A 21,914-nucleotide genomic window follows, 5' to 3' on the forward strand; every position below is an offset into this window, starting at 1 on the left:
CAACATCATAAGTAATTATCCCGAAAACTCTGTTTCGTTCCCCTCACATCCACCTTCCATCATGTGGGGCCGACCTTTGATGTGTATCATTCATTGTGTGGCCCCACCTATGATGTGGGTCATCCATCATGTAGGGCTCACCTTTGTTGTGATTAGGGGTCGACCATTAATGTGCACAATTCATTAAGTAAGGCCTACCTTTGTAGTCATTCATCATGTGGGGCCCATCATCAATGATATTGTCAATCATGTGGGGTACATCTTCAATATCCATTGCTCATCATGTGGAGCCCACCTTTAGTGTGAACTGTCCATCATGTGGGCCCACCTCCGATATGGGTCATTAATCATGCGAGACTCGCCTTGGATATGGGCCACTCATCATTAAGCTGACCTTTGATATGGATTGTCCATCATGTGGAGCTCACTATTATTAATTGCCCATCATGTGTAGCCCACCTTTGATGCAGGTTGCCCATCATGTGGACCCCACCTTCAATGTGAGTTGCCCATCATGTAGGGCTTGCCTTTGATGTGGGCCATTCATCATTAAGGGCAGACCTTTGATGTGGATTGTCCAATCATGTGGGGCCATCTCAATATGGGACATCATCATGTAGAGCCCACTAGCTCATCTGCCTATTCATTGAATGATTTTTTTAAACTTATGAACTTAAAAGGGGTTTCATGGCTATGAAAGCATATTCCCTTAAGTAATTTCCTAAGTTGTTGTATGACTAATAAAAATAAAAGAAATAAATTACTTTTAAAAATTGAAAATCAATTAAAAAATAGCTTACTTTTTCTAAAACGCTATTTAACCAAATTAACTTATTTAAGAAAAGTAACTTATTAACTTACATAAGTTTTTTTTAAAAACTACTTATTAATTTGGTACTATCTAAACAGACCTTAAAGAGGTGTTTGGATTGTAAGTTACTTAAGAAAAGCTACTTATGCCTCAAGTAGCTTATCTTAGTTTCTACTTATTAAGTAGATAAGTACGTTTGGTCAGCAATATTATACTTACCAGCTTCTCCTCTCTTTCATCTCCCCTAAAGCCTCTCTTCAGCAACTTATGGAAATTAAAAAAGCTAAAAAAATTAATTGAAGTGATTAAGTAATTTTAAGTAAAAGAAAATTACTTATAATAAATCATAAACCAAACTTACTTATCTAAAATAAGTTACTTATCTACTACCATAAGTAGAAAAAGTCTTATCACCAAATGGTCCCTAAAAGACAAACTAGTTAATTTAAAATGTAAGAAAGAGGAAGAAAAAAAAGCTTTTACACTTAGTTACTAGCTATCCCCACTTTCTTAGTTTGATTCAACCAAAACTTGCTTAATAATTATCCTATTAATTAAATCAGGATTTATCAATGATTCTCAACATCAACCTCCACTATCTATTCTAGAAGTCAGCCAAACATGAAAAATCATGGAATATAAAATCAAACTTATGACTTCTAATATTACATTGTAATTTCACAACATAATCTAATGAAAATTACATGTTTATTAGATAAAAATTAGCAATGATTAGTAATAATCACACCATGAGGATCATAGCAAGCCACCAAGGTATGGAACGCCCGTCAGAGTTAACCAGCTATCCCCCAATATGAAGTTTGATACGGTGAAATTCCTCGCATCAGAGCCATTGATCACATGATACCCGAGCCAATCTACCCTATTACTGGTTCCAGATCCGGGACCCGTGTTGTTATACTCGGCGTAGTAGAGCGTACTCAAAGCAAAGTCATGGTCCCATGGCTGCCATCCGGTCGGATCGATCAAGGCATCCATGAAAGACTGCATATACACAGTTCTTGAGTATTGCTTCCATGGCCTTCCAAGGTATGTTTTGGTGGGTCCACTGCTGGATGCTAGATCAGAGCTGGCCATGATCCTACAGTTGTGAATTGAAGTGCCTGTATTCTGATTTGGGTCCGTTCGACCTTGGGCTGTGATCACATTGGCCTGGCTTGCGAGCGGCAACCTTGCATAGAGATTGCAGTTTTGGAAGACAACGGCAGCATTTCCAAATATAAAATCGATGGTGCCGTAGATGTCGCATTCTCTGTAGAATTGCCTGAGGGAATGTGTATATAAGGTGTCTTGATAACCTTCAAAGCTGCAGCTGTAGAATGCTGATAGGTCGGCACCATTCCGAACTGCGACGGCCTGGTGTTTGATTGCTCCGGCGGTGTTGCGGAAAGTTATGTCGATCGCGACAAATCCTTGGCCGACTACAGCTGGGAAGAGATTATAAAAAACTTTAGGGTTAGGTTTGAAAAGCATTTGTTTAATGAGTAATACTGAGAACAGTGCAGTGGAATCCATAAGAACAGCTCCACAGTGAAGTCTGTTTAAGTTATAGAATAATAGAAATGGTATGGAGATTCGGGCCAAGAGACACATGCCAATGGGGCACTTTGTGTGAGATATGGGCCATTCATTAGTGATGTAGAGCAGGTCGCGAACACTTTCATGACCTCGATGGACCAAAGAAGGCCGGATTGGAAGTGGAAGTGATTAGGACGCTATCTAAATCTAAAAACAGTTGTATCTAGCAAACCGAAATGAGTTTTTCAATGTATCGACCTATCATATATGATTTTAGGTAGGAGAAGCTACTTTAGCCAACCAACCTGCTACAGCAGGTTGCCCACGCTGAATTTGCGAGATTACATCATATAAAGTGCATTTTAATTTTATTTTTACTATTTATAGTAAGTTTTAATCCGATCATAACTCATGATACTTTAGCTTTAGAGTCGTAAACAACATGAAAAGGGCGTATGGAGATTCGGGGTAAGGGACACACATGCCAATGGAGAACTTTGTGTGAGATCTGAGCCACACATTAGAAAGAGGACATCCCATGAACATACCTGTGATGAAAATCAAGCTACCATCATCTCATCAAGTAGGCTACATGCCTTTGGAGAAAATGGCCTCTTGTGAAGAACTAACCAACAGTCTATGCTCAATGTACATGCATGGCCCACCAGAGGAGTCAACGGGCCTGATTTTCGGGTAGGGCATGTTCATGGTGGGACCCACTTGATGAATGGCTCCAATTCTCACTAATGTGCAATATCGATGCTTTCTTCTATCCGTTTTTCCTTGAATGAGAAAAAAAGGTACAGCTGAGATAAATAGCTTACCGAAGGTTGCTGAATTGAAAGTGGTCCACCCATCGATGAAGCTGTGATTTCCCGTGATCACCGTTCGGTTGATCCCATCTCCAATCATCATCAAATTCTTCTTGTTCTTGGCAATAGTTACGTACTCTTCATACTCCCCTTCTACAACATAAATCAGAAAGTATCCATCGGTAATATCAGTATTGATAGTCGCAGCAGCAACTGCATCATTGATGGCCGTGAAGTTTCCAGTCCCGTCTTTACTCACAACCACAATCTCACTTACTAAGACACTATCATCCAACAACTGAAGAAGCCTACCCCCGCTTCTCATTTCAAAGATTTTGCGATTTGAGTTCGACATTCTCAAAGGCAACCTCCCATCTCTCCCAATCTCAACATCCAAGAACAACAGTTTCCGGCCAGGAGGCGGATGGGGCCGTGCTCTCTTCCTCTTTTGGACCCAAGCACGTGTGAAGAGTGCCAGTGAGACACTGAACAGCCTGGTATCATTGGAAAGAGGGGTGTAGAGGCTGTTCTTGATACTCCAAGCGGCCGCTGTCGATCGGACACCATCCAAACATGTTAGTTGGTTGGTGATAATTGCACTCAGAAATGTTTGGACTTCATCGGTTTCTACATTGAGTAGATTGTTTGTAGAATTAAGTGTTGCAGCGGCTGATATCAAGAAATCTTTATTTAGGCTAGATAGAAGGCGGCAATCTTCGAGAGCCCGGATGGCGGTTTCGGACAATGTGGACCGTTGCTTGAGATAATGGTCAATGAGCTTGGTGAACTTTCTTGCAGCAGATAGAGAGTGACGGATGGAGAAGCGGCCATAGTCGTAGAGATTGGATTCACCATCATGGGGGAGGACAGAAATGCAGAAGTAGGGATAAGGGGTAGAATTACAGGCGGTGTCGGGAGCGATCGGGGTGATGGATGGAGATAGGTCTGCATGAGATGGACAGCAGAGGAAGAGCAGGAGAGAGAACAGGTAGAGAAATGACATGAGCTTGCAATCCATGGTTTTACTGGTTTTAGCTATGAAGAGTGGAGAATGGGTTGGTTTGGTATGTTTAAGGTGTTGAGGCTTTTCTCATGGTTCTTGACTTTAATTGACATGGCCCAGTGCCAATCGGGACCGTCCATTTGACAAGTCATATACGTGGAGTCACAAGATTGAAGATCAAAACCGGGCAATCCCAGCCATAGGAACAGCGGTCTTTAAATGGATGGGGAGAATGAATGGCTAATGGTTAACGTTCAACATGGATGACTGATGGGCATGATCATCCCTTTGATGTGTTATTCAAATGAGGACCATCTAATGATATGATCCGTTTGATGAACAATCTAGATCGTATGTTTGGTGAATCAGTACCGCTCGTCTGGTGGATCCTATCCCTAGGCACTTCATAAACTAATTCCACACGCGTGCAGAGTGTGGCACATCCGCACACATGAAACACGTGTGTGAGATTTGAGCTTTCAATAAGGTTAGAAATAATACTTTGATCTTCCGTCTAAAAAGTCTGACAGTTCCACTCTTCCAGTGGGCCAAAGAAAATTAACGGTTACAAAGTTCTTTTCTCGCCACTCATTTTTTTTTTCTTCTTCTTCTTTTTTAAGTCAACGTGTATTATTTTTCCGTGTCTAGCTGTAACGTTGGAATCACGGCTGCAAAAACGAAGTTAAAATTTTAAGAAATCTAAATACTCTTCCAGTTCCTAGGCATTTGTTCCTCAGCAATTTGCCCGAGGAGGAATAGTAGGTACTCGTGTGGGTTCTATCCATCTTTAATCCAGACAACTCCTCCCATTTTGGATGGAATAGATGGACCATGCCCATAAAATCTCCAGGATAGCTAGAATTAGGAGTATGTTGACGGTGTAGATTCAACTGATAGTGTCCAAGGACTCGTGGCATGTATCATCCATTGTAGGACTTAATAGAATGGATGGTCTGGATCACCCATGAAAAGGCACTGATGTACTGCAAAGATTCCGGTGGCTTGTCCGGTAATTTATCTTGCATGAGAAGTTCGAGAACCGAGAAATCCTAGGACGGAAACGGATTGGCTACGCCCCCTCCCACCAGCGATTGGGTGATGGTCGGTGCTCTGTGGGTCCTACCATGATGTATGTGTTTCATCCATTCCGTACATCTATTTTTCTAGATAATTTTATGTTACGGGACCAAAAATTAGATATATCCCAATCCCAAATGGACCACATTATAGGAAAAAGTGACGAATAAACTTCAACCGTTAAAAACTTTTTGGGGACAATAAAAGTTTTGAATCAAGTTGATCTTTGTTTTTACCCTTCATCTGGGTCTGTATGACCTGATCAACAGATTGGATGTCAAATGAAAAGTACAGTGGGCCTTACGAGGATTTAAATGGTAGATATCCAATCATTGTTGTTTTACTGTGGTGTGTTCCGCCTGAGATTTATATGCCTCTCATTTTTGGAATTCAGCACTAAAAGGATCCGTAAAAATGGATGAACGGAATTGACGAAAAGCATACATCATGGTGGGGCCTACAGAGCACCGACCACCAGCCGGAGTAGCCAATCCGTTCCCTCTCCTAGGACCGAGGGGTACAAGTACGGCCCATGGGCCATGGCCGTGGACGCGGACTACCGGTGGCCCGGGTACAGAGATATTCCTGTGCTCCCTGTGATCAGAATCTGTGTGGGGTTCACAGATGCTCGTGATGAATCCACTCCGTCCATCAGTTTTCAAGACAACCGTAGGACTGGTGAACAAAAATCAGGCAGATCCAAAACTCTTGATGGCTATACCACACGAGACAGCAAGGAATGAACGCCCACCATTGGTATATTTTTGGGGGCCACAGAAGTTTTGTATCTGCCTATGATTTATATGAGTCGTAGTAACCCTATGAACGGTTTGGATGATATATCAACATCATGGTCCACTTCACGAAGGTTTCAACGGTAGATGTTTCTATTCCCACTGTTTTATTTAGTTTGGCTCACCTAAGACTTAGATATTCCTGATTTTTAATTCGTTATCTTATATTGGTATTGAAAAACTGATGGACTGAATGGATTTATCACGGGCACATCTGTGGGCCCGCACTGCTTTCGACAACAGGAGCACATGAATATTTCTGTGCCCGGGGAACAGGTAATCGGCGTCCCATCGTGCCGTTGGCTGGGGAATCCGCGTTCCATCGTGCCGTTGGCTGGTGACCCGGGGCTGTGTGGGGACCACAGATATGTCCGTGAGAAATCCACTTAGTCCATCTGTTTTGAAAGACTAAAACGGGACAGGAGTCTACAAATCAGGCAGATCCTACCCTGAGGTGGGCCATACCAAATGAAACTGTGGGAACGGAAATATCCACCGTTGAAACCTTCCAAGCTGACCAAGATGTTTATATGCCATCCAAACCCTTCATAGGGTTATTAACACTTATATAAACTGTAAGCACTAATATCATCTTAATACAACACTTCTCTAATTCCAGGCATTCAATACCAATTTTTGGGTATGGTGTGGCCCAGATGAGATTTGGATCGACCTCATTTTTAGCCTCATGTCCTATTGTGGTATTTAAAAACAGATGGATGGAGTGGATTTATCACTGACATCTTTGTGAGCCCCACACAGCCCAAAGCACAGGAATATCTATGTGCCCGGGGTCACAGGCAATCCGCTTCCTGGTGACCCAGACCAATGTGGTGAACCACACCGCAAGAATCTATCACCTGGAAGATCCGACCAATCCACTGTTTGTCGTTTTCAGTTGAACGCGAACTCGCTGTATTTTCATCTTAACCGTCAGAATGGCCTCATTTCCGCAGCAAGCAATCTTCATGGCATGACTCATCAGCTTTCTCACTGCTCGGATGATCCACACGCACGACAGCATACCGAGAAAGATAGTGTCGTACCTTTGACATACAGTGGGCGCATGCCATCATTCTTTGTCAAGATAGAATAAGCAATTTCTCACGATAGAAAAAGCAATGAAGGTGGTTGACCCCACCTTTTGAACCCACGTAGACCCTCTGTGGGACCACCTGATTGTTTCGGAAAAAATTCTATCCATGTGCATGAAATGGATTTTAATTTCAGAAGCTTTGAGGACAAAATTCCTCACAAATGTACCACACTAATAAAATAGTTTGAAATTACCACATAATTAGGAGTGTATATCGAGCTGAACTGAGTCGAGTTGGCCTCGGCTCGGCTTGGCCACTAGCTGACCTCAGCTCGACTCGGTTCGATCGACAACTTGGGCCAGTTCAAGCCGAGTTCGAGCCAAGATCGAGCAAAGCTTGCCTATGCAGCATTTCCACACACATTTGGACTCCACCTTCAAAATCCCACTGTCTGTAAAACAACAACAAAAGTTTTTTAGGTATTTGATCCAAGTAACATAGAAATTCAAAAAAAAAGATTTTTGTTGTATATACATACCTTCCTTGCCACCGGCCACACTTCATTGAGTCATTGCATCAAACACTTGATGAGCAACATTAATATCAAAGTAACTGAGTCACCGAACTGATCCGATCCAAGTTCGATTTGAGCGGGGCCAACTTGAACTCGACTTGAACTCATTTTCGAGCTCAAAAAATCAGCTCCACTTGGCTCAAACTCAACTTTGAATCGAGCCAAATAGAGCTTTTTTTAGTCTAAGTCAAGCAAGCTAATCGAGCTAGCTTGGTTGGTGTACAACCATAATATTAATGTAGTTGTGGGCTCAAATGTTTTTAAAATAATCCTAGCGTAGGTTTTGGTTGTCTGTTGAAAGTGAATGAATCAAATAAACCAAAGGCTAGCTCCAATTGTTGACTTAATAGGGCCCACATTCCATTCTTAAAAAACTCTTTCAACTTTCTTGAATAGAGAGATATTTTCCTAAAAATAAAAAGTAAAGAGAAAGTTAAAATAATAATGACTTTCTCTTAAGAAACATAATTAAAGATTATTTTAATTAATATTACTTCTTTTTAAGAACTCCTCAAGTCCAACCAATTGACCCGAGGCTATCAGTGGACAACTCCTAACCTTTACGTGTGTACGACATCCAGTCCGTTAAATAGGTTGGTCCACCAAGATGGTCATTTTGTGAGAAAAAAAACGACCCACATCTGCTCATTTAATGGACCAAATTTGTATGTTACTGTTTATCAATGGTTAAACATTGTGCCTCATCTGATGAGAAGATAGAACTGATCTTTGCCATATATGATCCTCGCAGTAGGGCCAACCTATTGAAAGGGTTAGATTTTACATGCACTGAACAGTTCGTAAGTTATTCGCTTGGTGGACCGTACCTCGTGGTCCAACGGGATGGACTTGACACCTCGATAGAGAAAACAGCATATCGATCGCCTAGATTTTAGGCATGTACACGTGCTGGAAAGGCCATGAATCTTCCCATGTTGGTTCCGGTGGCAGATGTACGGATCCCTATCTGTTGCGTATGGGGCCTACCCGAGTCCAGCATAGTCGACCCACCGCGAATATGAAACTCTCCCAAAACCATGTTGATCCAATTATCAGATGGACCACATCATAGGAGACGATTGAGAACCACCGGTCCAGATGATAGTTGATCGGCCTGGTTCTTAGGACGTCCCATTCAATGGTGGATACACCCCGACGAACGAGCTGGGTGCCATACATGTGAAATTCCACGCGGAACAGCTGTAGGGTGTTAAAAATTAGTGGTTTTTGAAAAAAAGAAATTTTGAAATTTTCAAAATTTTGAGATTTTGCCACCAAAATGCTTTTCTGAAAATTCTAAATCCAAAAGGTGTGGTTTGTGCTTTGTCCCACATCAGAATACACGCTCAGGCTCGAGCTCGGGCGCAGGCATGGGCAGTGTGGCTGTAGTGGCGCTAGATGACACACTTTGCACTTGAAAGCCACAACGGTTCAAAACGGATAGCCACTTTAAAAGCCATAACGGTCCGAAAACGGACGGGCCAGAATGATCCAACGGTCAAATATTCTGATCTGATGACCAAAAACATCCGGAATTAATTGACAACGGCCACAAACGTTTTTCAAATGTTCTAAACCATTGAATACCACACAGCAATGGTGCTATACCTGATGCCTATATAAACTGGACCATTCCAATTCGATTTCATCATCTCAACACATCATCTCTCCCATCAAATCAAATACGATCCAAATCTTTATTATAAAATACTTTGAACATTTATACCATCTGAGTCTACCAGAAGAGATCTATTGCATTAAAACGGTTCCATAGTGGACCTATCGTGATTGCTACACGTTGGATCCAAATAGGACTTGTCTTATCCTGAAAGCAATTCACCTGTAAGCCATTAGCAGTTGATAGGGGGGCAAATCATGTTTAAGGACAATATATTTTATACGTGATTCAGCCTAGTAAAATAATTTTTTGTAAATTTATTTTTATATTTTCCGTGTATCCCAACATCAATATCTAACGTAGGGTTAAATTGAAAAGCATGAGTTATCTGATACGCAGGCAGGACGTAAGAGCCACATGCACGTATCTGGGAACGTACACATGGCGCACTCTTTTTATGAATTTGACCCGTTGAGTTCTGTCCGTCCATTTGCTGGCCCCAATAAACATTTATAATGATCCTTTTAGTGTGAATTTTGGGTTATGATACATCTACAGTGGGACCCACTATGCGAACAGTTTGGATTGGGGTGCGCATATGCCAGATGTACAGTTCATGCGCATGGATGCTTAAATAGAAGCTACTTGCATGCCTACGTGGGATATTGACTATCAAACTCAACGACGGACGTGGATTGGGTCCTACCCCCGCCCGTCTCTAGCCTCGAACGGGCAGTTCTGTGGGCGGGCCAACCGAAATAGGATTGCGTACTGAGTTTCGTACTGAGTAAACTCAGTTGGGCCTACTATGAATGTATGTGGATTATCCACGCCGTCCATCCGTTTTTACAGATCATTTTAGTGGTTGATTCTAAAATACAAGCATGCCCAAAGGTCAACTGGACCACACCAAAGGAAACAGTGGGAATAATGACTTCCACCGTCGAAACTTTGCTAGGGCCGACGGTGATGTTTATTTGTCATCCAACCTGTTCATAAGATCACACAGACATGGATGAAGGGAAAACACAAATATCAGCTTGATCCAAAAATTCTGTGGGCCGGAGAAATTTTCAATGGTAGAATTTCAATTCACACTGTTTCCCTTGGTGAGGTCCAGTTGAGATTTGGATATATTTCATTTTTGGGCTAAAACCATAAAATTATCTTTTAAAATGGATGGACGGAGTAGATAAAATATGTAGATCACGGTGGACCCCACAGAGTTTACTCAGTACGCAATCGGCTTCCGGGCCAACCGTGATGTATCTGTTATCCACGCCGTCCATCCCTTCTCTCAGATTGACATGAACCGTTCATGTTCTCATTACTATATATATAAAAGCTATGATGATGCTTCATTGACGATCCTGACCTTCGAATGTTGGATTTGAATATGAACCATTAAATATTAATCTTCATAGACAATCACCCGTTTAACAAATGATTCTTGAAGCGAACCGGGTAGCATAGAATCCAGACCATGAACGGTTCAGATCATCTTTATATGAACTCCGGGGTGGAAATGGGTCCCCGTACCATACTGGGGTACGTAGGCACAGTACCACATCAAAACCACTTAATAATCAAACAATTCAGTCCAAAGATAGTTCTGACGGGACCACTCAAACGAACCACCCAAATAGTGCGGCCCACCGAAGATTAGACACATCATCACTACTCCTTTCCATTTTTTTAACTGCCCAGTAGATGCCTACCAATCAAATAGATAGGATCATAATTCTAGTACAAGTTCTTTCAGAAATAATCAATCGAAAGAGGTTAGCACTATTGAACGGTTCAGATTGAAGGCACAAACCACGTGTACGGCAATGAAGGTGCACGATGCAGGCATGCACAACAGCTGTGATACAGTGACATTTGACATCTCCCCTATCAAGTCAGCTTTGAACCATCTCTACATTTCATAGGGGGTCATTCAATTGTAAGTAGGGGTGGGCCGGGCCAGGCAGACCCAATGGATAGGCCTAGGCCCAAGCCTAACATTGGTCTAGCAAAGCCCGAGTAGGGGCGCACACGGAACCTGTAAACTGGACCGGAACCAACCAGACCACACGGTTTGGTCCAGTTTTGAAGGGCACCGGTTCCAGTGCCGAAAATCAAAGAACCAGTTAGTTCGGTTCCAGTGTTCTGTAGAATCAAATCAGACTGTGAACCGGAGCATAAGACAACCTTGGATCTGAACTTGGAACCGGACCCTTCAGTCAATAAATATTTAAATTTTAATATTTTTTTTAATATAAAAAGCACAAAAAAAAACTTAGTTTTTCTTTAATCCCCCCTCTTTTTCTTTCATGGCCTCTCTCTGTCTCTCAAGAACCGTGCAATTCAACTGGATTATTAAAAAAAACCATGCAATTGGATTGGATTATAAAAATAAATCATGCAATTAGATTGGATTATAAAAATAATTCATGCAATTGGACTGGATTATAAAAAGCCCAGAACCGTAGAACCGAACTGGTTTTTTACAGTCCGGTGCTGTTCGGTTCTAGGGTGCAAACGGTCTGTTGGGAATGGTTTGGTTTCAATTTCACCTCAGAACGGGACCGAACCGAACTGTGTGCACCCCTACGAAGCAGGGTTGGTTATCCAATGCCCGAGCCCAACATGGATCTAGCGAAGCAGGCCCAACCAGCCTGTCAGTTGATAAATCCCTATTTCCCACTCGAATATTCCTAATCTATCAATTGATCAAGTGGGCCACCCATATACAACGAAATAAACACCCAGAGAAACAAAATCAACGATCCACATTCAAGATTCATGTGTTGCCTAATCAAGGGTTAGAATGACATACTTGTAGGATACAAGACAAATACATATGAAGTTGGGTCAGGCAAAAATGACTTGGAGCCAAAGCCTAGCCCGAAAATTGATCAAGCCATGCATGCTAGACCCAAGCCGTCCATGGACTGAGTTAACAGGTCCATGCCCAGTCCAAAGCCAGGTCAGGTCCTCTCAATTATAGTATTGAATATGGGAAATCCATGTTTGGATACCCAAAACTCTATTTTTTACCATTTCACCTTACAACGAAGTAGGAACAAATGAACAAGCTTAACTTACAAGATGGAAAGATAGTCACTGGTGTTTTTGAAGAACATTGCTAGAGTTGTTGCTGAAGATGCCAAACAGTAGAGAAAACTATATTCAATGCTTTGATGGGCACTGGTAACATTTGTCAAAAAACCCAAATGATTGTATTTGCCTAATGAAGTTTGTCCCACTCGCCCATCCTCCGAAACCGAATCCAAAAACAAATGCCCATGTTGCTATAATGGCACTTATCCAGTACATCAACGGTCCACATTTTGCGATCTCGTCTTCGGCCTGCAAATAAATACAACAGAGTAGGAAAAATATAAATGCAAAACTAGGTAATTCAGGGACACTTCATCTCAATAGAAGGAACAGAGAAGTAAGAAAGATGCATCATGTTGTGTACTTAATGGCCATGTACACACCATAACATGTCGCAACATGGTGTGTGGGTGCAAGACCCAAGAAGCGGATCTGGAGGGTCCCACCAATCCACTGATCAGATGGGACAGTTTATGAAAATAAATGGACAGCTGAATAAAATTTAGCCATGTTTTACCATGCCATCCACTCATTTCTAATATTGCAGCCCATGTGGTAAGTGCACCAACCTGATTCTTGGGCATGGCATCTACATTAGTGGGGCCCACCTGATGGATAGCTTGGATGTCAAACCCATCGCCTTGGGACATGTGGAGACATGTAGATGGGCCACTGTCTACACACACACAGGATTAGCAAGCCTTTTATCCTTAAATATTTATTTGTTCACCACTAGAAGTGGTTTTAGTCATTCATTCCAAGAAGTTAGAAAACCTCCGAATATACTGACATAGAAAGTATACAATGAGCACTAAAAGAATGGAAATTTAAACCCATGTTCTGCTTTCAAGGTGCGTTTGGATGCACCGCTGAATTGAATTGCTAATGTTCAATTAAATCAAGAGGATAAGACAATAATCAATCATGTTCCTGTCATTCGTAGTGAGAAATGAGTCCTTGAATTGCAGTTGCATCTCTTTCAGTCCAATTTGAAGTAATGAAATTGCACTTTGGAGGCTAGACTTTCAACATGAATATGATCGAAATTGCAATTTGGTTATTTCCAGTGCCGGTTTGGATCCTTGCATTGGTCTATGCAAGATTGGCCAATACATTCATGTTAAACTGATACTATGTGCCAATCGAATTTGAATTGTATGTATTCGCCAATCCTAGATGGACCGATACCATGATCCAAACGCGTTCCCTTGGTATCTCTCATATGCCGTGCCAGCAACAAACACAGGAGTTCTAAAACTCCGTGAACAATGAGCAAACTCGATGAGTCACTAGGAAACTAACTCATTCTCGACTTGGCAAGACTCATTGAGTTGACTCACAGAATCGACTCAATGCGATCCATGATGACTCGAACCGAGTCAGTCACATGAAAATAGCTCCTTTTGATATATTAAAGGAGAGACTGTTTTAACCCACGACCTCTAGAATAGCAGAACCCTATAAACAATACACCACATACCACAGTTGCAACCATGGTTTAAAAACTCGACTCAATGTTCATTCAAGTTGAGCTGACTCAAAGGCTCAACTTGACTTGACTTGATAGGCAGTAACTATAAATTAACAACAGCAGGGATGGGAGGAAGTATTTAAATTAGTTAACTTTATATAAATATTTAAATTTATTTATTTTTTCACTTATAATTAGCAACAGGCCTGACAAGTTGAGTGACGTGGCCCGAGTTAGAGCCAATCGCATCAAGTTGCCTGAGTTAGCAAGTCGAGTCGATGAGTCTCCCATTGACTGGCTGAGTCACTCTCAGATTTGAGTTTCATAGGGACTCCCTCAAAATCTCACCTAGTCGAGTTGATGCAGCTGAGTTTTGAATAGAGTCAGTGAGTTTTTGAACTATAATTGGACAACTATATGTAACTGACATATTTCTATTGAGAGCCATTTTAAACATTTATTACTACTTTGAATAAAAATAATTTTAATTATTGAATGTCGAGTCAAGTAAAGACTCATCCGAATCTTCAAGTCGACCACACCTGACTGGGCATCAAGTTGAGTCAGGTTTTCGGGTTTCTGAACTATGATAATCCTACCCTTGTGGACTCAAAAGCTGTCTTATTTTCAATCTACTTTGAATCTTTCATTTCCATGGTAGAGTCAAACTCAACTATTGATTTTAGAGTTGAACCTGGGTTTTGAACACTAATAAATGAATTTGAAACTTGCTGTAGGTAGTTTGTAATATTGGAGAAGAAATGCAAAACCACAATAAGAGAAATGGGTAGTTTACTTACAGTTTCTAATTGCTTCTTTGAATAAGCTTTCATAAAAGCAACACCTGGAATAATGTAGACCGAGAAGGAAACAAGGAATGCACCCATGATGGAGTTTATTGGTCCAAAAAATGGAATTGCCAATGCGAAAAACCAGATAACAAGCACAACCGGCACTCTCACCAATGCTCTAAGCATAAATCTCCTGCTAGTGTGAACTCCAACGACTTTTTCCCATGCCAGAAATAATGGGTTTGCATTCAGCAGAAATGCTACATACTGCAAGAAAAAAAGAGAAGGGAAGAACACAAGAATGACACAGAAGCTTTTAACAAAGTTCATATTGCCTATGTCACGACTCAAGAGAACCAGCACGTCTCACTCCATTGGGGCCTACATGCAGAGATGGTCGGATAATCAGCAGTCCATTCTCTAGGCAAAATTTTGAATAGGCTATGGTCCAAAAATACATTTAAAGGATGTTCCTAACCATGATTTCTGTATTTAAATGTGACCATAAAAAACCATCTGGGCGGCATAAGTTTCATACCGGGGACCAGTTCCAGAACATGGACAGTTCCAATTATCGGACCATCTTTGCAACTGGACCCCAGTTGCGTGACAGTTCACATACCACTCAGTCGAACCAGTTTAGAGATGAGAGCACATAGAAGCTACCTGATGCAAAATCATGGCAATTATGCATACATTTTTTGTCTTTGAGGGGGGCAAAACACCGAATGCATTCGATCGGTGTAGTAGGATGTCTCCATATGCCCAGTAAACCGCAACAGAATTCGGTATAGTTAATAAGTAGGTGTACAACACCGTACATATATATACATACTTGTATTTGTTAGGCTTCCACATGGCCTCCATTAATTCACTGCGACAATGCAACTATTCGTAATGTAATGATACAACGAAAAAGGAGCATTGAAAAATCTAGAAATGTAATACTAACATGGCGATTTGGCTTCCGAACGTGAAAAGAATGTTGGTGGCTCCAGTAAAGAAATCCACCATGTTTTTGGGTCCTTGATGCTTCACATTTGCGATCTAAAAGTTCGTAACGAAATTCTTTTGTGAATTCAAATGCACCCATCATGCTTGTCCAGTCATCAGGTAGGTCACCCAAGTAAGTTGATGTGGACCATTGACAATTTTCTTCAGCCTCCACCATTTATATGTGTGTGGCCCACCTGATGCACGGCTTCAGATGTCTGATACACATGCCCCGTAGGCACATGTGACCAAGAAGCTTGCAAACTAGAATATGTAAAAGATGATGCCGTCACCTGACCATGCTGAATAGCAGCTACCACCATATAGGCTGAAGTAATGCTGGTTGTCGCAATGCCCAGAAATGAAGCAACACGAAAATTGTGAACGGAAGGCAACAGGACTGTTGGAATTGCAAGAGCTCCAAACAAATACAGCCACTGCCGCTTGTTCCAGCTTGAGTTCATGTAGTAGACATGGCTGCATCACCAGGTAAGAGTATCTTAAGACTTCCAATTTACCATCTCAACAGAGGAAGACATGTTAATGAAGTTAACAGTTTGAGTATTTTATGGTCACAGCAGAGTACGTCACCATTTTGATGTGTCCTGCTAACACCGTTCTGGGGTAAGAATTTTCTAAGCTTCAGGACCGGATGCCCAAGCTTTACTAACATCATTTTTGTGTATGTTAGTGAGTTTTCTGATTTAACTTAAAAGTGTCAAAGACAAGCATAACCCCATCTCAAACATAGTCTACGCCAGTAGTTTTGATATGTACACTCGATTAATGAGCCAGACACGATTCCATGACCATTTCAATGTGTCTTAAGAAAAGAGTATAGAAGTATTAATTTTCACATGCATTCATCATAATTTCAGTCGCAGTTTAACTTCTTTTTTTTTTCTTAGTTTTTGAAAATTAAATTCTGACAATTTGGGGGTTGGCCACACAAGTTTAGGATATCATAGAGCGACCACTTTACCTGGAACATGCTATGAGTTGCAAAACACACACAAAGATCAGAGCAGTCATGTTGAATGCAAGAACCAAATTACCGAGCGTCTTTCCAGCTACTATGCTGATCACCTCATGGTACTGAATAGAATAAATATCAAAATGAAGAATAAGTCACAATAATCTCACAAGCATAAAGGTATAATTCATGTAGCAAAAGAAGAAGAACATTCAGATGCAGGTTTTAATTTGCTGGTTGTTGATAGAAAAGCATCTAAGGCTATCATTCGATATGTTTGCCCCACGGCTCAAATAGTAAAACTATTAAAGATCAGATTGGCTCATGTATTGTTCAACAACTCATATAAATAAAGAAAACTAGAAGGTAATGTCTAATTATGTCCTCTAATTGAGAAGATGGTTTTAGATCAGCTCATGGAATTTTGGATTATTTTACTCTCTTTCAGACAGTAGACTCTTGAAGCTTTTTTTTTTTTTTTTTTCCTCGTGCGAAAAATGATGGAACTTGTTATATCCCCTTCATCATTTAGGGTGTTTGTGGCTATGTTTTTTAGGAGTCCTGTGACATGATTTTCTTATCTCTGCTAAGTAGAAAAAATCGTAGTATAGGAGTCATTTGGCTTACAGTTTTAACAGCTATTCCTTGAGCAAAACCCAAAATTTCCAAAACTATGCAATCAGTTAATCGTAGCTCTCTGCAGCAGACTGTAATCCAGTCGAAAATATGTTGAAATGCAGCTTTCATTTCTTGTCATGTTCTAAACTTCTAATACACTCATGATATTTTAAAGCTCCACAAGGGAAACTCCATTTCTATGTATTTCTTCATTTCCTGTGCTATTTTCACTATTTCTTTCAATTGTATCCAACATGTCTGTTGCCACAAATTCCTCTTGGAATACACTGATACATCCATGTTTGGGAACAAAATGTTGAATATAGTAGCTGCGACTGAAAATAATCAAGCCGTCCTAGTTGGTTTTCCCTTAGGATAGGTGTACCCTGCAAACTTAGGATCAAGTTTAATCGTGATTTTGGTGGGCCCCATGCCCTCCATGTCAGATTCGCTGCACCAAAGCTGCTTTTTTCCTCCACTTGCAATTATGGAAGTTAATAAATAAATAAATAAATAAACCCACCTAAAATTCCAATTTTAGCAGAAAAAATGTGCTGCTCTGGTGCAGCAAGAACAACATGATGGGCATGTTGCCTGCCAAAATTAGGATTAGGTTTAATCCCCATTTTGCAGAATCCCAAGCCCAAACGGACCCTAAATTGAATATTAGGATAAGGATCACCGTCACTGAAGCTACATGCCTACTACATTAAAATTCTGTTTTATCTGATACTTAATTATGCCTGGGTAACTCTATTGCAAATAAAATACACATGCTCGGTGTTTTCTGATAATGCCATGTCTAACAGAGGTTCCGAGTGGCCTTCGACAAATGATGAGGAATCTTTAGAAGACTCAAATTCCTAAAATCTACAAAACATGGTTAGAATGGCTGCATCATTAGCTACAAAATCCGAACTAGTTCCACAAATTGGTTGTACAATCATGATTGCATAACATTCTATGATTATTAGAGTCTAATGTCAATGAGGTATGGTAATAATTTCCCAGATGGATATAAAATAAGCCTAAAATCCTTCATATTTCATTCACCAAAGAAAATGTGACAGGATATGATGGAATGGTAGTTGAAAGCAGTTAGCATCAGATGCCAGAGTGTAGACAATTCACAGGCAAGTTACATTTCAAAAAACTAGAAAAGGGAATTTTTGGAGTGTAGTATTTTTCTTATTTCTCATCCTTGGTGCTCCCTTAGGACACTGGACCACTTGTATAATGAAATAGGGTTGTGGGTCTTTTTTCTTTGATCAACAATTTTTCCAAATTTATAACTATTGATAACATGGTATTAGAGCTAGGGTTCTCCTATAGGAGCACTGAAAACAAGAAAGAAGAAAAATACTACACTCTAACAGGAGTAAAAGGAAATGATCTTTTTATTGATAACCTAACATGCGAGGGAAGAGAATCAGAGGGTTTTGTATGTTGAAGGAAAAGCCAACCTGAAGAACATGTTTTTCATGTATGGCACCAGTGGCTCTGGTCCTTCGTGAAGCCTCGGCGTGAAATAGAGTGATAAGATAGACACTCCAGCACCCAAACGCACCATAAAGAAACTGGGAACCAATCCCGAACCAATAACCCATTTGAGCAAAGGTGTAGGGTAGGGTAAGGATCAAAGATCCAACCTGATAATGAACAGTCCACAGAGAAAACACTCCCACTATCATTAAATACGCTGTAAAAACTGATGTGACTGCTTGAAACTTGTAATACATTTCCCCATCTTTTTCCTCTAAATAAGAAAGAGAAGTGAAAAAGGCTGAATTCAAAACAAATCATCAACACACCACATTAGCATGCTTGATTTTTCAGGTTATAGCTCAGAAAATTGCAGTGGAACCAATGTAGTTTCATCATTTATCATGCTTGAAATCATTTATACATATCTTCTAGTTGGGCTAGAAACAATTTTCGTCGCAATGAAAGTGAGATTTTGAGCTTTCCACAATCTTTCAAAATGTGCCACTAATTAACCATTTTACAGTCCACAAAGCAACCAAAAAGAGCATAACTATTTTGAAATATTCTGAATTATATATGTGACCATGAACAATTAATCTTAGAGTCTCTTGAATAATTAAAAATGCACTCAAAACCCATTTTCCATTATTTTTTCTTACAAACATTAATCCACTTCATTACAAAAGAAGGTAAAAACAGAAAATATTTTTGAGCAAGGATTCAAACCAGCATTAAAATAAAGACTAGAGCCATAACTACTAGCAAGAGTAGCTACCTGGATGGTGTTGGGGGCCTTGCACAAAACCTTAGGATCTAGCCCTCCAGAACAAACCAGAATTATAGAATAATAATGCAATGAAAAACAATCAAAGCATAAACCATACGAAACTAGAGAATTTTACGTGGAAATTAAAACCCTCAAAGAGGTAAAAACCACGGGACCTCGTCCAGATTAACAATCCACTATAAAGCAAAACGTTACAACTGATCAAAAGCAAACACCGCTTGGATCAAAACTTCTTCACTCACGCATGAGTGGATGAACAATAAGAGAATAATGGAAAAACAGAGGGATCTCACCGATCAAGAGGACGTAGAAGCGCTGAGACATGGACTGTGAAGTAGATCACCTCTACGAGCAGAATCTCCCTTCCACGAGCTTCCTCTCTCTCTTTCTCTCTCTTTCCTTTGATAGCCCTAAGCCCTCTTAGAGTATTTTTAGAAAACCTTAGAAAACCCTGGAATACACACCAATCCCGCATACACCCCTTTATATAAGAATAGAAAGAGGTATAATCAAAATGGGAAACAATTTCCGCAGAATCTGCGTTTCCGCAATCGCATCTGTGTAACTCTTCAATGATATCGACGATCTCTCGATGACAGTTGTCAATATCATCTGAGGTCCTTTGATGATATCGAAACATGGCCAAAACTGTCTAGCAACCAGGGGTGAAAATTTTCAACAATTATCGATGTCATCTAAGGTCTCTCGATGACAGCCTTTGATACCATCGAAAGTCCGTCAATGATATCGGAACAGGACAAAAACTCTCCAGCGATCAGTGGTGAAAAATCCCACAATTATTGATGACATCGAAACTGGTTCGATTTCATCGAATCCAGCAATGAGGAGAAAATCCCCATCAGTTGGTACTCGCCCCACCCGTGCTAATGTGGCGCATGTGCAACATCTGAAGTTGTTGATCAGGTGTGTCATGCATTTAATGTGCTGTGGGTAGGAAATCGGGCTGTTCTGGTAATTTGGTGGGCAACATGTGAACACTGAATATGGACTGTTGGTGGGTTATGTGCATATGGCCCACCTGATGACCTTACTGACTGGTTTTGGAGACTGCAATGTAGACACTGTAAGAGGCCCACCACATGAATGAACCAACATCTCTCAAACATGCCACCATCTAAAAATTAAAAAATAAATAAATAGATGCAAGGATCTTCTCTCAAACTACTCAGATCATGTTTGAAAGTGTGTCAAAAACACATTTCAGTGGGAATTGTCTGGGGTTGCCTGGCATTGAAAAGACCAGGTACTTGGAAAGCGGATTCCCGCACCTTTTCCAGCCAAAAGATTTGGTTGAGGTTGTTGCTATCGATACCACCACCAGAGAAATCAAGATATATAGCATTAATACAAAAGAAAACTTGATTGGTTTGGTGGAAATGATGAATTATAGAATCCATTTCCATAATTTGGGTCATTTCTCGCATTTGGATGCACAGAAACGCCTGGAAACAGTTTCTTCTTGGGCCTAATTCCATTGCAAGCATTTCCTCATAACCGCTAGCTATTTAGAAATTTAAGAAGGTCCCAACCACATCAATTGTCTTTTATCTTCATTCCAAACATAAATTCATGATTCCAGAAACGAATAAGAAAATCTCTTTACAGAGACTCAGTTTGCCATGAGATAAAATGTTAATTCGAAAGAAAGAAAGAAAGGAAAAGAACCTGAACAGCAACTGAATTGAGCCAGGCATCATAAACAGAGCCACCATGCCAAATTGCAACATTCCAAACTCTCTGAAACGACGTCGCCTTCTTTTCCATACCTTTCTCTTCTCTATTGCTTCCTTCCATGCCTCTCTGTTCACCTCCACGGCCAATCCCCATTTCCTCTCCAGTCATGACTGTCACACCAAGAACCCAACTTGGAGGGAGAGAGAGAGAGAGAGAGAGAGGAACTGTGCTTGGAATGAACTACTGTAGAGCAGACTTACTGCGACAACTACTACTACACTAAAGAGGGGTATTTTCGGTATTAAAATTTTAACATAGAAGAAGTGAAGAACGAGCTGCACCGAGGTAGGTACTGTATTGACGTGGCAAAGTTCTGTGGGCCCTGCCAAGATATATGTGTTATATCCACACTGTCCATCAAATTTTTCAGATCATTTTAGTACGTCATCTTAAAATTTAGAAAAATCCAGATTTCAAATCAACCACACCACCGAAAAAAGTCGGGCAATAACGGCTATCGTTGAAATCTTCCAAAGGCCGACCATATTTGTCTTCCTAACTGTTGATTTGGTCAAACAGACCCAGATGAAAGGGAAGATTGATATGGTCCACTTGAGCTTTGGATCTATCTCGTTTTTGGGGAATGATCTGTAAAAACCACTGTGGGGCCCACAGAGGTTCTTCAGAATATAGCGTACTGAGTTACACAGTACTCAATCTGCTTCCAGTAC

General features: G+C 40.7%; 2 protein-coding genes across 3 annotated transcripts; both read right to left on the reverse strand.

The window, feature by feature from the left end:
- Positions 1 to 1,567: 1,567 nt before the first annotated feature.
- LOC131230661 (pectinesterase-like) lies at positions 1,568 to 4,246 on the reverse strand. The gene is made up of 2 exons (XM_058226560.1): positions 3,175 to 4,246; positions 1,568 to 2,259 (listed from the first exon to the last, which is right to left on the reverse strand). Exons 1-2 carry the CDS (start codon positions 4,178 to 4,180, stop codon positions 1,568 to 1,570), a joined length of 1,698 nt encoding a protein of 565 aa, XP_058082543.1. The 5' UTR covers positions 4,181 to 4,246.
- A 7,989-nt stretch (positions 4,247 to 12,235) lies between these two features.
- On the reverse strand, positions 12,236 to 21,430 carry LOC131230659 (auxin transporter-like protein 1). 2 transcript variants are annotated; one of them, XM_058226559.1, is made up of 9 exons: positions 21,175 to 21,430; positions 18,680 to 18,865; positions 16,608 to 16,720; positions 15,919 to 16,102; positions 15,585 to 15,679; positions 15,299 to 15,506; positions 14,804 to 14,899; positions 14,642 to 14,685; positions 12,479 to 12,619 (listed from the first exon to the last, which is right to left on the reverse strand). In XM_058226559.1, the coding sequence occupies exons 1-8, from the start codon at positions 21,349 to 21,351 to the stop codon at positions 14,671 to 14,673; spliced, it is 1,074 nt and encodes a 357-aa protein (XP_058082542.1). In that variant the 5' UTR covers positions 21,352 to 21,430; the 3' UTR covers positions 12,479 to 12,619; positions 14,642 to 14,670. The 2 variants fall into 2 exon arrangements, with proteins under 2 accessions (XP_058082541.1, XP_058082542.1); XM_058226558.1 differs by having other exon boundaries at positions 12,236 to 12,619; positions 14,642 to 14,899; positions 21,175 to 21,421.
- Positions 21,431 to 21,914: the final 484 nt, after the last annotated feature.

This window comes from Magnolia sinica, chromosome 17 (genome assembly GCF_029962835.1).
Source record: "Magnolia sinica isolate HGM2019 chromosome 17, MsV1, whole genome shotgun sequence".
In the NCBI taxonomy this organism is placed as follows: Eukaryota; Viridiplantae; Streptophyta; class Magnoliopsida; order Magnoliales; family Magnoliaceae; genus Magnolia; species Magnolia sinica.

Bases quoted from the DNA above. Each gene is read 5' to 3' on its own strand.
- LOC131230661 (XM_058226560.1), bottom strand. From the start codon at position 4,180: ATGGATTGCAAGCTCATGTCATTTCTCTACCTGTTCTCTCTCCTGCTC. The intron at 2,260-3,174 runs GTAAGCTATTTA...ATCTCTTCCCAG, and splicing joins TTTCAATTCAGCAACCTTCG to CTGTAGTCGGCCAAGGATTT.
- LOC131230659 (XM_058226558.1), bottom strand. From the start codon at position 21,351: ATGACTGGAGAGGAAATGGGGATTGGCCGTGGAGGTGAACAGAGAGGC. The intron at 15,680-15,918 runs GTGACGGCATCA...ACGAACTTTTAG, and splicing joins CTGCTATTCAGCATGGTCAG to ATCGCAAATGTGAAGCATCA. The intron at 15,507-15,584 runs GTTAGTATTACA...GCATTGTCGCAG, and splicing joins TTCGGAAGCCAAATCGCCAT to TGAATTAATGGAGGCCATGT.